We start from the raw sequence: 15,586 nt of genomic DNA on the forward strand, positions 1-15,586 counted from the left end.
GCGGTGCGAAAACCGCCCATCCAGTCAACTGACTAACACGCTTCCCTCTGAACTGCTGCCAGAGGCGCCAACCTTGGTCATTTGAGTCGCTCGCTGCTCACGAAACACAAGGGTTAAGAGAGAACGAGCCCGAAGTAAAGTCACAAACCAAACCCCGCGTCATGTGTTTCAGTCTTATGCTCCCAAATCGAGAGAAAAAACAAACAAACAACAAACAATAGGTCTAATCTTGGTTTGCAAAAGAAACCGAGCAGGGTGGTGGCTCCGTCTGCTCGCCATATGCCGTGACTAAAACCCAGAGTCATCCTGCTCTCTGTGTGCTTCGCTGACACGTCTCAGTGTGGCAGATCGCTCGCTCATTCCACGGCGGAGCCTCGCAGCATGCGAAAGTCTTGTGTCATTTCCCCGCTCCCATCTGCACCGTAGTCACGAGCCCCGCTCCCCCCCCCCCCCCCCAGGAAACCCACGCGAGCTCTCAGAACAAACAAGATAGCTGTTTTTACTCCGAAGGGGAAGCAGCGCAGCAACAGCTTTTCCTGCAGATCCCGCAAAAACGTCCAACAGTGGAGAGTTTTGTGCCGGGTGGTGGAGGGGGGGATAAGGCAAGGCGCGGTGTTTATGCGCGGGCATTCAGGACGTTTAACTGGGAACCTGACAAAGACAGCAGCACGGCATGGTGACGTGGAAGCAGAACGATGCTTTGTCTGTTATTATAACATCAGATTTCCCCCACCTGAGCTGTGGATCTCTGCAGCTCCTCCAGAGTTACCACGGGCCTCCTGGCTGCCTCCCTGATCACAGCTCTCCTTCTTCACCTTGTCAGTCCAGGTGGACCTCCATGTCTCGGTAGGTCTGCAGCTCTGGGATGTTGTTTTAAGGCCCAACCGGGCTTTGAGCCAACCCAGAACCTCCTGTTTACTGACTATGTGAACCTCAAAGATAAGTGGCCGCACTGGATCTCATTTGCTGCCGTCAGAGCAAACGGGCCTGAATGCATAATATAAATCACACCATAACCTCTTGAAGCCATGAATCAGGAGAGCATTTCTCAGGGAAGCATTCAAGAGGCTCGTTGTTCCTGCAGAGAACAACGCTCAGGTAGGGGACCATAAAGACAGGAAAAAATATTAGTTATGCCCTTTGTGGACGAGACCAGGTTGTTAAAAGAGAGCCATGAGAAGTTCTCTTACCATTTTTCAATAATCGCCCCTTATAGATGGCTAATAAATCTCGAAACACTTCATACGTGTTAATTAGGCGTTAATCGAGGGCGAAGGAAGAGACAAAAAACTGTCAAATAGAGAGCCTAATCTGTCCAACCATGTATTTCACCCAGAGTTAAACGTTACAGACTTCCTGCCTTTAATTAATGCATATTAATCACTTTTGGAGGAGTTATGAAGTGCCTCCCGCACCACGGCGGTGGCAGCATCATCCTGTCAGCATCGTTCTCCCTCTGCTTCACAACTACTCACAGCTTTGTGTTGCTCAGTCGCATAAAATCCCCCCCCCCCATCATAAAACATACATTAAAGTTTGTGTCTGATCTGCTTGTTCACGTGCAACGCTGCAAACACCTCTAGCCGTTCATAGATGACCTCCAACATCACATAACATTTCATGGCATACAGCTGTGTAAACGTTGACGACACGGGTTCCCCCCCCCCCCAGGAGAAAACGTGTCCCCCGGCTCCATTTTGATGAAGTGTTGTCCCGCTGTCATCTCCACTTGATGCGCCGAGCATCAAGTCAGCTTGCGCTCGGAAAACGTGGCTGACCGTTTCAGCGTGTATGTGTGCAGACCTGTGATCGTTGCAATCTAATATGTTGTTTATTCTGTTGTCCTGCATGCTTGCCAGTGGATTATAAAGGTGGGAATGGCTATATGATTTCACCCTGCTCCTCTGTAAATAGTCGAACGGTTCTTGCCAGTAATGCAATAGGTGACCAGTGTAAGAGTAAGACGCCTCTGTCTGCCGCCAAAGCCTGCATACCCCAGATCCTGCCCTCCAAGTTCAAGCCCAGGCTGCTGCCCCCCGGTGGCGAGGCTCAGGACAGCAGGAGCGATGCTGTGGGACAGCCCAAGGCCCACAGCTGTGAGGACATCTACACGGGGCGGCGCAGCGAAGCAGAGGAAGAGGAGGAGGAGGAGGAGGGGGGCTCTGGGCGATCGGACTTGACGTGCGGCGAGGGCCCCAAAAACCGGAGGAGCACGTTCTCCAGCATGTACAGGTCCATGCACCACATCCAGCGGCCCAGCTCCGCGGGCTGCAGCCCCCACGGCAGCGTGCGCAGCCTGACCTCCCTGTTCGAGAAGGAGACGGGAGGCGGCGAGAGGTCGGGGGCCGTGGACGGCGGCGGCAACGTCCGACGGGACGCCGTGTCGTCGCGGGTCACCGAGTTTGAAACGATCATCCGGCGGTCCGGCTCGGCTCCCAGCCGCTCTTCCTCCCTGCCCGCCCTGCACTCCGGCCAAAGCCGCAGCCCCTCCCGTCCCTGCCTGGCCTCTGCCGTGTCGGCGGAGGCCCTCCTGGTAGCCGGGGGCGCAGAGACCGCTGTGGAAGCAGAGGGCGGACGCTTCAGGCCCTCGTCGCCAGAGGATGAGGCCGCTTCCTCGTCAGGGGGCGGACATGACACCAGGACTGACTCCCCCTGTAACACTGAGGCTGAAGTGGAGCAGATCTTCAGCAGAAACCCTCCTGAATGTCTCCGCCCGAGTGCCAGCGAATCACAAACTCCCTCCCCGTCCCCTCCGCAGCAGAACCACCACCACCACCACCACCACCACCTATTGCACCACTTAAACCATCAGCTTCTTCTCAAGCCCAGTACATGCAAAGGCTCCTGCCCGGCCTCCTACACCCGCTTCACCACCATCCTGCGCCACGAGAGGCAGCAGGCCACCGTGCAGCAGGACAAGCCCGCGGCCTCGGAGAAGAAGTCCATCCTGCCCGCCAACCTCCTCCTCATGGGCCCGGCCCCCTTCCGGCTGCGCAGGAACCTGCAGTCCCACCACGCCCGGAGGACAGTGTTGGCCACCAGGGTCACGGCGGGACCCCGCAGGCCCCTCAGCCTGTCGCCGGAGCCCAGGCCCCTCGTCCCGCAGCGGCTCTCCTCCCTGGAGGTTCTGGAGAAGCTGAGCGGCGAGGAGGGCGGCGGTGGCGCCGAGCAGCCGAGCAACGGGCAGGTCTTTGACGCCAACGGGAACCTACTGCAGCTGCTGGCAGCGCACCACAGAGGTTGCTAACTCCATCCCTTTCACTGCTGTCACCCTCTCCCTCTGTGGTCTCTCATTCGATCTTCACCTCGTCTCCCCCCACCCCCCCTCCTTTTCCCCCCTCCACAAAGCGACGCCTCCGTCCTCCATTTCTAGTCTGTGTGGTGTGTCTCAGTGGCGGGCCGCTGCCCGTCTCATTCCCGAGCGCGCCTCCATTTTCACTGTGAATGTGCGCACTCATCCAAACACGTCACTGACTTTAGGAGGTTCAGGAAGCCTTTGGTAACGTATATAAATCAGATTAGAGCTGCATGACACAGGTTCTAGTTTGGATTTCATTGCATCACCACGATGTAATGTCCACACCATAACTTTTTGGGTGCTTTACATTACACATGAATGCCTGCCCTTAATTAAATGACAGCTAAAAGCCAAACTTTAGGGAACAGAGCGCGGCACGGCGCTGCAGAAATGCCCGGCGGCTTGTGATGTCAGATACGAAACGATGATTAGTCGTTTCCGGACTATTTCACCCTCAGTGTGACTCAAACTGCAATCTTTTAGGAGGAATTATGAAAATGAAACGTTGCACAACTCAGGGTGCGGCTGTTTTTGTGGTTTGTTTTTTTTAGCCTACTTTTATTTCAAAGTGCCTCTTATTGACCCCAGAAAAAGTCCAAACGTCACAGAAAAGGCCAGCGTCCACAGAGAGCAGCAGAAGTACTTTCTTTTTAAAAATAAATGTGTGTTTTTGATAGGGTCTGCTGAAACCAAACGGTCTTTGGTGCAAAAATAAGAAGCAGGTCACCAGGAGAACATAATACTCACGGTGAAGCATGGTGGTGGCGGCATCATGCTGGATTTTTATCCAGCTGGTATTGCTACCTTAGTTGAGGTATTCAATTCAATTCAGTTAAATTTTATTTATATAGCGCCAATTCATCTCAAGGCAATTTCCAAAGTCAAATTCAATCAAATCCTCCTGGTTGGTCAGAAAGTTTCCTCTCTAAGGAAACCCAGCAGGTTGCATCAAGTCTCTCCAAGCAGCATTCATTCCTCCTGAAAGAGCGTAGAGCCACAGTGGACAGTCGTCTGCATTGTTGATGGCTTTGCAGCAATCCCTCATACTGAGCATGCATGAAGCGACAGTGGAGAGGAAAACTCCCCTTTAACAGGGAGGAGAACCTCCAGCAGAACCAGAACCAGGCTCAGTGTGAACGCTCATCTGCCTCGACCCACTGGGGCTTAGAGAAGACAGAGCAGAGACACAGAAAGCACAGAAGCTCACATTGACCCAGGAGTACTTTCTATGTTATATGGTAATAGTGGATGATCTGCCTCTCATGGATGATGTCACAGCTAACAGAACGCCAGACCAGGTGTACCTTCTATGAAAAAAAGAGAGAACAAAAAGTTAAAAGATTAAAGAACAACAAGCAATGCAAATTGGTGAACAGTAGGAGAACTCAACAGAGTGAGAGAAATAGACCCTGATGTCCTCCAGTAGCCTAAGCCTATAGCAGCATAACTATAGAGGTAGCTCAGGGTAACATGAGCCACTCTAACTAGACGTTGTTGGGTTTGTTTAGCTGAGAAGCCATTGTATTTATCATAAAACAGTTTATTTCCTGTTTTACATCCGCATCCTCAGGATCACGTCTTCGCCTGAAGAAGACGAGATGAATGAAGCAGCTCTGCCAGAGCCAGGCGATGCCCTCATTACCTGACTGAAGATTGGGCAAATATTACCAAATTATGATCCTTAAGGAGGACAAATTCCTACCAAAAACACTGAAAGGTGCTTCAACAGGGTGATCTCTCTCTAAAAGATTGCAGTTTTGAATGACTTCTTATTGGTTAATTGTTCCGCGTCACAGAAACCAGGCATTTCAGCGAAGCTCTGCAGGCCTTTCATGTCCGCTAAAAACATATCTGATGCATTTTTCTATATTAACTTCCATCCATTTTGAAGTTTTTTGGACACGCCATCCGTCTTTACTCCCCAGACAGATGAGACATTCCCTGTTTTGGACATCTGTAGATGTTTAACTTGCCGCTTTTGACGGCGCGCAATGAAACATCTATGTAGGCTCGGCAGAAACTGAAGAAATACATGGAAACCTCGATAGAATAATGGATGCTGGTTGGTCAGTCAACATCAACACTCCCATGGTGTCATGTTGGTTTTTCCTTTAGTTTTTTTTTTTTTACTCCAATCTACAGTAGATCCTATATTATCCACATTTGGTCATTGTTCTCAGCCCTACATGCATGCAAAGACACATCTGGCTTTATATTTTTTTATTTGTTTGCAGTGTTCTTTATGTTTTCGGTGGTCATTTTAATGTATGCATGACTGTGATCGTATTTCTTTTAATTCAGTTGACTTGAATTGAGGAGGTGACTGCAGTATCACCGCCTTTTGTTTAAAAGTGTTGTCGGCTTAGTTAGTTTTGCCACAGAGTTGGCAGTGAACTCATTTTGTTATCTGTGTGCCAGACTCCTCGCCAGCGCACGGGGAAAGCCAGGATGAGGTGCTGAGGAAGCGCCATGGGGACAAAGAGGTAATTTATCTCTAAAAGGCGCCTGCTCTTTTAGTGATTAACCTTCGCCCCAGACAGGACGACGAAATGTCCCAGCAGCAGAGAGTCAGAGGAACTTCGTATTTAGGGTGAGGCGGGAAAAAAAAACCCTTCCTGTCTGCTTTCCTGACAGAAAATCCTGGAGGAGCAGCGGCGGCTGAAGCGGGAGCAGGAAGAGGCCGACATCGCGGCCAGGAGGCACACGGGCATCGTGCCGACGCACCACCAGTTCATCACCAACGAGCGCTTCGGAGACCTGCTCAACATCACGGATAACGCCGAAAAAAGGAAATCAGGCGTCGAGGTACAACGGGGGGGGGTCAGGCTGGTCTCCTCTGGCAGCAGGAGCAGGAATGCACTGCAAAAACAGAACTAAAAATAAGTAAAATTCTCTGGAAATTAGTGTATTTCTCCTTGACCTGAGCAGGTAAATAAGATTATCTGCCAATGGAAAGAGTATTTTTACCCCTAAAATAAGATAACTAGATATAATGCACTTGAAATAAGTTGATGGAGATGAGTTCTTCCTATTTTAAGTTCAAAAATCTTATTCCATTGGCAGATTATCTTATTTACTTGCTCAAAAAAGTTCAAAAACACTAATTTCAAGAACAATGTACTTATTTTTAGTTCCGTTTTTGCAGTGTGGGGGAAGCAGCTTTAGGTGTGAGAGGCTGCAGACACAGACGACTCCCTCTGGTTAGACTAAAATGACCGATAAGAGGAATTAATGTCCAAACATGACGGGTTCAACACTAATTATGTAATATTTGCACCACTATTTATGTTAAAGAGGTGTTTTAGAGGTACAAATAATTCACATTTTCACTAAAAATGTGAAAAAGCCTTAGAATAACCTGCTTTACTAAAGATAATCTCACATTAACATATTTAGTAAAATTCATCGTTTAGTTTGACTTCATTTAGTCGAAGGGATAAAGAAAAAAATATTTGAGAATTTTTATTTATTTTTTTCCAACAAACTTCTAGACCTGAACAATTTCTGGGAGAAGAAATTATAACTGAAGCATTTTTTAAATGTTAAATTGACTTTTTAAGCTGATCAGAGTGTCTAATCACTTTTCATTTTTAATCCAAGCGTCCCTTTCTTCCCTGGGGCGTAAATATGACCTGACACAGAGGCGCTTTTCTGTTAACCACTGTTCAAAATGGTAAAGACAAGAGAACATGTCATTTAAGCAATAATAGGTCAGGATCTTCGTACGTCAGGAAATGCCTACTCAGCAGAAATCACACACATCTCTAGTTAGAGCTATACACTGCAAAAACGGAACTAAAAATAAGTAAAATGTTCTTAAAATGAGTGTATTTGTCCTTGATTAGAGCAGGTAAATAAGACTATTTGCCAATGGAATATCTCTATCGTCTGATTTCGAGTGCAGGATGTCTAATTATCTTATTTTATGGGTCAAAATACACATTCCATTGGCAGATAATATAATTTACCTGCTCAAATCAAAGACAAAAAACACACATTTTAAAAACATTTTACTTATTTTTAAGTCAGTTTTTGCATTGTAGTTAAAAGCTTTAAAACAGCTCAGACTTAATAAACAAGGGTGGATCAGGACCTAAAGCTACACTGCAAAAACAGATCTAAAAGTAAGTAAAATGTTCTTAAAAGCTGTGTATTTATCCTTGATTTGAGCTGGTAAATAAGATTATCTGTCAATGGAGTGAGTATTTTGACCTCTAAATTAAGATAATTAGATATACTGCACTTGAAATAAGATGATTGAGATGAATTGTTCCTATTTTAAGTGCAAAATTCTTATTCCATTGGCAAATCATCTTATTTACCTGCTCAAATCAAGGACAAATATACAGATTTTAAGAACATTTTACTTATTTCTAGTTCTGTTTTTGCAGTGTAGCTTGTCAAGGAGGTAAAAACAAAAACAAATCATTAAAGCTCATAAACTGCAGCAATCCTTAGGTCTCAAATTCTCTATAACAACCATCAGACGGTATCTGTAAGCAAGGAAAACGTCTTTTTCTTCAAACCATCACAAACGTGGGCCCACTGTGGCTTTAATTAGAGCTGTGTGCTTGGGTGAGATGGGAAATAAGGTTGAACTTTTCACCAGCAAACATTTGAGGTGGGTTGGGACTTAAACAAAAACTGAATATATGTGGAAAAGCCTCTCGTTTCCTCTGTTAGGAGTGTAGGAGGTTGTTTGATGCTGTGGGCTGTTCAGTAGACACAACATCAACCTAATGCCGTAGAAAACACGCTGCTTTGGGTCAGAACGGGTAAAAAGATCCATCACTTTAAGTATCTCAACATTGTGAAATCTTAGAGAAAAGCAAGTGCTGCCCCACAATGGTTGGATTTAACAGATATTAACAAAGTATTAGACAGTTAGTATTATTTTATGACATTTTACCCATTTAATAAATGTGCTTCTTTTTTACCCTGGTTAGTTATTTCGAGGCCAGGGAGGCGGGTTTATGCTGAGGGAACAAATGTTGAAGTACTTTAACAAGGTTTTGAGTTTCAGTGACAAACTGATGATGTTTGTGTTCATATGGCATAAATAAAAAAAGGGTTTTCCCCAAATCTGCTCTCATTCCTACGCAGAGAACTCCTGCCATGGCGCGCTTTGACTTCAGAGCAGAAACCCTGAAGTAGGTAGAAGAAAAACCCTGAATAATAATCTGTGTTGCTGCTACAAGAATACGTTTATTTATTATTTATTTTTGCTGCTGTTTCAGGGAATTACCGTTTCAGAAGGGCGATATCGTGTACATTATCCGACAAGTGGATCAAAACTGGTATGAAGGCGAGCATCATGGAAGAGTCGGCATCTTCCCACGGAGTTACGTGGAGGTTGGTTCAGCCGGCGTGACTTCACTCCTCAGCAACTCACAATCTCACTGTATATGGAGTTAATTCATTTTTAAATATGGAGCTTGTATATTATATAGACTCATTGCACACAGAATTGTTCAGGTTATTTTGCTGGCTATATAAAAAAAAAAATGTTTCTCAGAACATTTCAACATAGCATAAAAGGAACATAAAGGGGATTTTTACTACAGAAATGTGGGCCTACTGAAGAATATGACCACGTACGATGCGATACACTGCAAAAACTGAATTAAAAATAAGTTAAAAAAAATTAAATTATTGTATTTGTCCTTAATTTTAGCAGGTAAATAAGATGATATGCCAATGGAATTAGTATTTTTACACCTAAAATAAGATAATTAGGTAAACTACACTTGAAATAAGATGATGGAGATGAGTTGCACCTATTTTAAGTGCATAAATCTTATTTCATTGGCAGATCATGTAAACTTGCTGCTCAAGTCAAGGACAAATACAGTAATTTCAAGAAAACTTTACTTATTTTTTAATTCAGTTTTTGCAGTGTATATTTACTCAGTACTTGGTCAGGGCTCCTTTCCCATGAATAAATTCACCTCTCATTGCAAAAACTCAAAATAAGTAAAATTTTCTTGAAATTTTTGTAGTTTTCTTGATTTGAGCAGGTAAATAAAACTATTTGCCAATGGAATAAGATTTTTGCGCTTAAAATAACAACAACTCATCTCCATCATCTTATTTCAAGTGTAAAAGAGCAAATTATCTTATTTTAGGGATAAAAATACTCATTCCACTGGCAAATAGTGTTATTTAGCTGCTCAAATCAAGGACAATATACAAATTTAAAGAAAATTATACTGACTTTTAGTTCCCTTTTTGCAGTGCTTCTAGTGTTCCTCCTCCTCAAGTTACTTCAAGCAACTTTAACTCTGTTCCTCTTGAAAAGGGGCTCCCGTTTGTCCTCTTTCTCCAACACTTTTTCCTTCCATTCAACTGTCTGCGCCATGATTGTGTGGCCCATAATAGGACATTTCTAAACTAAAAATGTATTTTTTTGGCTCTGAGAAACTTAATTTTAAGTTTGGATGCAATGAATAAACAGAAAATCTCCATAAATCAATGGAGGGAATCTATATAAGACATGAGTTATTGAATTGAATTACTGAGTGGAATCTTTTTTTTTTTCTGTTATTTTAATTTGTAGAGCTGCTCCTGTGTACTTAAACCAATTAAGCCATATTCTTTAGGTTTAGGTTTTTTTATACATTCTAGGCTGTGTTTAGAGCCCTGTTGCATTTCTAAAAGGTCTTTTATGTTGTCATGTAGCTCCTCCCTCCGACGGAGAAAGCCCAGCCGAAGAAAAGCGCCCCGGTGCAGGTCCTGGAATACGGAGAAGCAGTCGCCCGCTTTAACTTCAAAGGAGACACGGTGGTGGAGATGTCCTTCAGGAAGGTCTCTAAGTCTCCTCTGGACAGATGCTTGTTGTGTAGCGGATCTTTGGTCCGGGCGTCCTGAACCCTCCCTGGTGTGTCTGCAGGGCGAGCGGATCACGCTGATTCGCCGGGTCGACGAGAACTGGTACGAGGGCAAAGTGTCCGGCACCAACCGGCAGGGCATCTTCCCCGTCACCTACGTGGAGGTCCACAAGCGTCCCCGCGTCAAGAACGGGGTGGACTACCCGGACCCCCCGCTCAGCCACTCGCCGCAGCGCAGCACCAACGCATCGCCCCAGGTGAGGAACCGGCCACAGGGGGTTCTGCCTTAAAGGTCTTAAATATGAGGTAACGGGGGGGTAAAGGCAGCTTTAGGTGGACCTAACCCACATGTTCCTTCTTCACTCTTTGCTGTTTTGGTGAATTTCTTTCATCCTTTATCTCCCTTTTTTCCCTCCCCCCTGAAAAAGCTCTATCGTAACCGTCTGACCACCTCCCCCCTGCCTCTCCCCCGCTCCCCCCGTCGCTCCGTGTCACCCGAGGTCCACGCCGTCTCCTCCGAGTGGATCTCCCTGACGGTGGGGGGTGGCAGCCCCCCCGCCGCCCCCACCCCTCCCCTGCCGCCGCTGCCCACCGTGTCCTACCGCTGGGGCGAGTACCTGCCCCCGCCGTACTCTGCCAGCCCCGTGCCCAATGTCGCCGGCAGCCCGTACTGCGTGTCCCCCACGGCGTCGCCGTCTGCCTCCCCCCTGCCCCCGCCTTACCCGCCGAGGCCCAGCTCTGCCACGCCCTTCCTGACTTTCACCCCGCCGCAGGGGGAGGACTTCCTGCTGCTCTCCCCCTCCTCGCCTCACCTCTCGCGCAGCGTGAGCCCCAGCAGCGGGCCGGTGCTGGAGGGCTGGCTGAGGGGGGAGAAGGAGCTGACCGAGGGGGAGAGCGCTGAAGGGGACGGGGGCCGAGCCGCCCCGGGTAGCAGACAGAACAGCCCTGCAGAGGTATCTCCTGCATGGTGTGTGGTGTTCACTCTGGGAAGTGGTTCTGCTGGTCACCGTTTGATCCTCTAGAGTAGCTCTTCTGACGAGTTGTCCTGACGTGTGCGATCAGCTTCTACAGAGCCTTGCAAAAGTGTTCGTTATCCCCTAAAACTGTTTCACATTTTGTTACACTTTCATGCGAGAGCAACAAATATTACAGCATATTTGAGAAGTGAAAGGAAAACAATACAAGGTTACGTTTTAAATTAGACAACTTTATTTGTCATTTTGTATGCACAAAGTGTGTACAGAACAAAATTTTGTTTGCATACAGCTTGAAAAACACAAGTAAATCGCACTAAATTTCAGGATAAAATGAAATAATGAGCCCCCTTTAGTTTGGTACAGCACATTAATTAACTGCCTTCAGGTAAAGAAAACAAAATCCCGAGCTTTAAACATCTCACACACTGCAAAATGGGAACTAAAAGTAGGTAAAATCATCTTGAAATTAGTGTAATTTTCATTGATTTGAGCTAGTAAATCAGACTATTTGCCAACAGAATAAGATTTTTGCACCTAAAATAAGAACAATTCATCTCAATCATCTTACTACAAGTAAGTAAAATTTTTGTGAAATTTGTATATTTTTCCTTGATTTGAACAGCTAAATAAGACTATTTGCCGATGGAATGAGAACTCCTAACCCTAAAATAAGCTAATTAGACATCCTGCATTTGAAATAAGATGATGGAGATAAATTGTTCTTATTTTAAGTGCAGAAATCTTATTCCATTGGCAAATAGTCTGATTTACCAGCTCAAATCAATGAAAAATACACTAATTTCAAGAGGATTTTACCTACTTTTAGCTCCCTATTTGCAGTGTGTACACATTATCTTGATTGCACCAACCTTACCGTAGAGCATAGTGGCGGCAGCATCTTGCTGTGGGGGGGTTTCTTCAGCAGACAACCTGGGACTACGGGACAACAACCCTAAACATACAGCCGGGGCTACAAAGTTATGGTTAACATTGAGGCATAGACACGTATCAGAATGGTCTAGTCAAAGTCCAGGCAGAAATCCAGTTTAGAATCAATGGCCAGACTTAAAAATTATGCTTTCCACTCCATCTGACTGAACCTTACACTGCAAAAATGCAACTAAAAGTAAGTCACGTTTTCTTGAAATGAGTGTATTGGTCCTTGATTTAAGCAGGCCAGTTTAAACGATCTGCCAGTGGAATAAGATTTTTGCACTTAAAATAGGAACAAGTCAACTCAGTCATCTTATTTCAAGTGCAGTATAACTAAGTATCTTATTTTAGGGGTAAAAATACTCATTCCACAGGCAGATCATATTTTTTACCTGCTCAAATCATGGACAAATACACTAATTTTAAGAAAAATTTACTTAATTTTACTTCCGTTTTTGCAATGTACACTGCCAAAATATAACAAAAAATAAGAAAATTGTTCTTGAAATTAGTATTTTTGCTTGATTTGAGCAGGTAAATAAGATGATTTGCCAATGGAATAAGATTTTTGCACTTAAAATAAGAACAATTCATCTCCAGCATCTTACTTCAAGTGCAGGATGTCTAATTATCTTATTTTAGGGGTCAAAATACTCATTCCATTGGCAGATAATCTTATTACCATCTCAAATCAAGGACAAATACACTAATTTCAAGAAAATCTTACTTATTTTTAGTTCTCTTTTTGCAGTGTAGTTGTTTTCCAAAGAGAAAATGTGCAAAATGTTCTGTCTTTAGATATTTAACCCCAGTAGAGACAACCCCCAGAAGACCTACCACTGTGATTTCATCCAATATTCCCCACATATGCACCGTTTTCATTTGGTTTACAGCATGAAATCTCAGACACAATGCAATGGATTTAGAGATTAGAATGTGACAAAACGGGGAGAAGCTTAAGGGGTGTGAATAATGTTGCAAGTCGCTGTGGATTTGACCTGAGGCTCCAGAGAGTTAAAGATCTGCTGGTCTGGTTGTAGAGCGAGGACGCAACGTTGCTCACAGTCTGCAGCTCTGCATGCTGTTGTGTGCACTACTAACACTCAGTGGTTTTTTGCAGTGTTTGTGTTCCAACGTTTCAAAGCTGTGAAAGGTTTCCAGGAGAGGAGATGTTGTAGTTCAGGTTCTGAGTTGCTGTAAATATTACTCTAACAAGAACAAGGGCACCAGTAGAGATCAATTTAAATAGGTTTTGTTGATGCTAACACAAAAGGCTAACCAGTTTCTGTGCGTTGCTCGTGGTTTCTTGGTAAATGTGTCATAATCAGGACTGCATTGCAAGAAGGGAACTAAAAGTAAGTAAAATTATCTTTAAATGAGTGTATTTGACCTTGATTTGAGCAGAAAGTTTAAATGATCTGCCAGTGGAATAAGATTTTTGCACTTAAGACAGGAACAACTCGTCTCCATCATCTTATTTCAAGTGCATTATATCTAGTTATCTTACTTTATGGGTCAAAATACTCACTCCATTGGCAGATGATCTCATTTACCTGCTGGAATGTAGGACAGATACACTCATTTCGAGAAGATTTTACCAACTTTTAATTCCTTTTTTGCGGCGTGGCTTTTTGTTTTAGCGGTATGGTCTCAGTATTATGAGGCCCTTTCACATAAACCCTCACTGATGACACCAACCTTGTTGTTTTAAGACTGATCTGCTTCTCATTTTGCTGACTTTATTCTGCCGTTGCATTGTGGCGCAGCGCGGCTCGTCTATGCAAAGCTGCGATAGCTCAGCTGCGCTGGGATGATGGAGGTTTATGCAAAACATTATTCACTCTCTGCAAAAAGGGAACTAAAAGTAACTAAAACTTCCTTGAAGTGAGTGTATTTGTCCTTGATTTGAGCAGGTGTGTAAGATAATCTGTCACTACAATAAGATTTTTCATCTCTAGGATCTTATTTCAAGTGCTGTATATCAAATTATCTTATTTTAGGAGTCAAAACACTCATTCCATTGGCAGATAATCTTATTTACCTGTAAAAATCAAAGACAAATACACTCAGTTCAAGAAAATCTTCCTTACTTTGAGTCCCCTTTTTCCAGGGTGACCAGGTTTCCTGCGTGTGATTCTGTTACTAAAGCCGTTGCCAGGTTGATGCAGGGTAATGCATCCCGACAGGTTTCAGCTGAATAAACTAAAATTTTATTAAAAAGCAAAACAAAACGTCTGCATTGATGTTTGTGTTGCAGTTTATGAAAAACGAGGCCGACCATCACGGACGGATCTCCAGAAGCCCCGTGATGCCGTACGACATCCAGGAGAACAACAACGTCAACTCGTTTGCGGTAAGACGGTAGAAAACTACACTTATCCCGTCGTTCATTTAACTCATTTCATCTCTCACTCCTGTTGGGTGTATAGCTGTTTGACATGAGACACAGCATTAAAACATTCCTCCATAAAAGTTTGACACTTAGGGAAAAATCTACGTTCGCTTTCTTCCTAAGAGTCATAAACCATCATTCATATAATCGTTAGTTAATCTAATTAATTAATTCACAGCTGAGCTTTATGAGAAGAAGCTGCACACCGAAGCGTGTCCTAGCTTTTTAAATAAAACGATACATGCAAAAGGTGTACACACCCAAGGCTAAAATTAGTTCTTTGTTTTATAGGTATAAACAAAGCTTTTTCCATCTTTAATTTGACATAAATCCTAAAAATATATAGTTATGTTGTCCTTATATGACAGATAATGAAAGCCAGATGTCTCTTCTTTTTTTCCTCGATGTTCAAACAATATGTAGACTAATGAGTAAGATAAGATAAAGGGAAAAAATAAAATAAAGATTGATTACATATATTTAGACAGTCTTCATAATAATAATAATAGCAGCATCTTGCTCTAATGTCCTAGAACGATGACAGTAGCAGCAGACACATATTGCATGGGTCAGAAAAGGTTCACAGTGGGAGATAAAACTCTGATAAAACAGCATCAGGGTGAATTGTAACAATCACAGCTGACCGCTCTAACGGGCTGTGAATAAAAACTGTTTTTTTATTCTTTTATCAACCTGTAACGCTCGCCTGAAGGCAGAGTAATAACATAATTAAAGCATCGTTAAAGCAACACTTTTAATGATTTCTCCAGATCTCAGGTTGTAAGAAAGACCCCCGATGAACTCGACGTTGACTTGGTCGTGTGCCTCGGGGCGCTTTTATGCTTAAAAGTAAATCCTTCTTTAGTAACTGACCGGCGCTGTTCATGATTTCATCTAATTTGACACAGAAAGCTCTGTCTGAGGAAGGCTAAGCCCACAGCATCATGCTGCCATCGCCATGTTTCACTGGGAGCGTTGTGGTGAGATGGGGGTGAAGCACAGGGTTGTTTTTATACCAAACATCCATTTTTAGACTTAGACAAACTTTATTGTCGTTTTTTTTGTACAGAGTGCATACAAAACCAAATTTTGTTGCTTAAAGCTTACGACAATGTAATGAGACTGCAACAGAAATAAATAACATTACAATATAGAGTGC

At 44.0% G+C, this 15,586-nt stretch overlaps 1 protein-coding gene across 11 annotated transcripts in view; it reads left to right on the top strand.

Moving 5' to 3' along the window:
- LOC105915919 (sorbin and SH3 domain-containing protein 1) overlaps positions 1-15,586 on the top strand; it is a 56,689-nt gene that overhangs the window by 33,867 nt on the left and 7,236 nt on the right. For 8 of the 11 annotated variants that reach the window (XM_036126371.1, XM_021309356.2, XM_036126368.1 and 5 more), the window contains 9 exons: positions 1,860-3,239; positions 5,717-5,781; positions 5,933-6,103; positions 8,402-8,448; positions 8,536-8,650; positions 9,977-10,102; positions 10,188-10,382; positions 10,554-11,078; positions 14,293-14,388. In XM_036126371.1, coding sequence (XP_035982264.1) covers positions 1,860-3,239; positions 5,717-5,781; positions 5,933-6,103; positions 8,402-8,448; positions 8,536-8,650; positions 9,977-10,102; positions 10,188-10,382; positions 10,554-11,078; positions 14,293-14,388 — 2,720 coding nt within the window. The remainder of the gene's footprint in view (positions 1-1,859; positions 3,240-5,716; positions 5,782-5,932; positions 6,104-8,401; positions 8,449-8,535; positions 8,651-9,976; positions 10,103-10,187; positions 10,383-10,553; positions 11,079-14,292; positions 14,389-15,586) is intronic. The other 3 variants (XM_036126374.1, XM_021309360.2, XM_036126375.1) reach the window with 2 other exon arrangements.

The sequence above is a fragment of the Fundulus heteroclitus genome, chromosome 22 (assembly GCF_011125445.2).
Source record: "Fundulus heteroclitus isolate FHET01 chromosome 22, MU-UCD_Fhet_4.1, whole genome shotgun sequence".
Taxonomy (NCBI): domain Eukaryota; kingdom Metazoa; phylum Chordata; class Actinopteri; order Cyprinodontiformes; family Fundulidae; genus Fundulus; species Fundulus heteroclitus.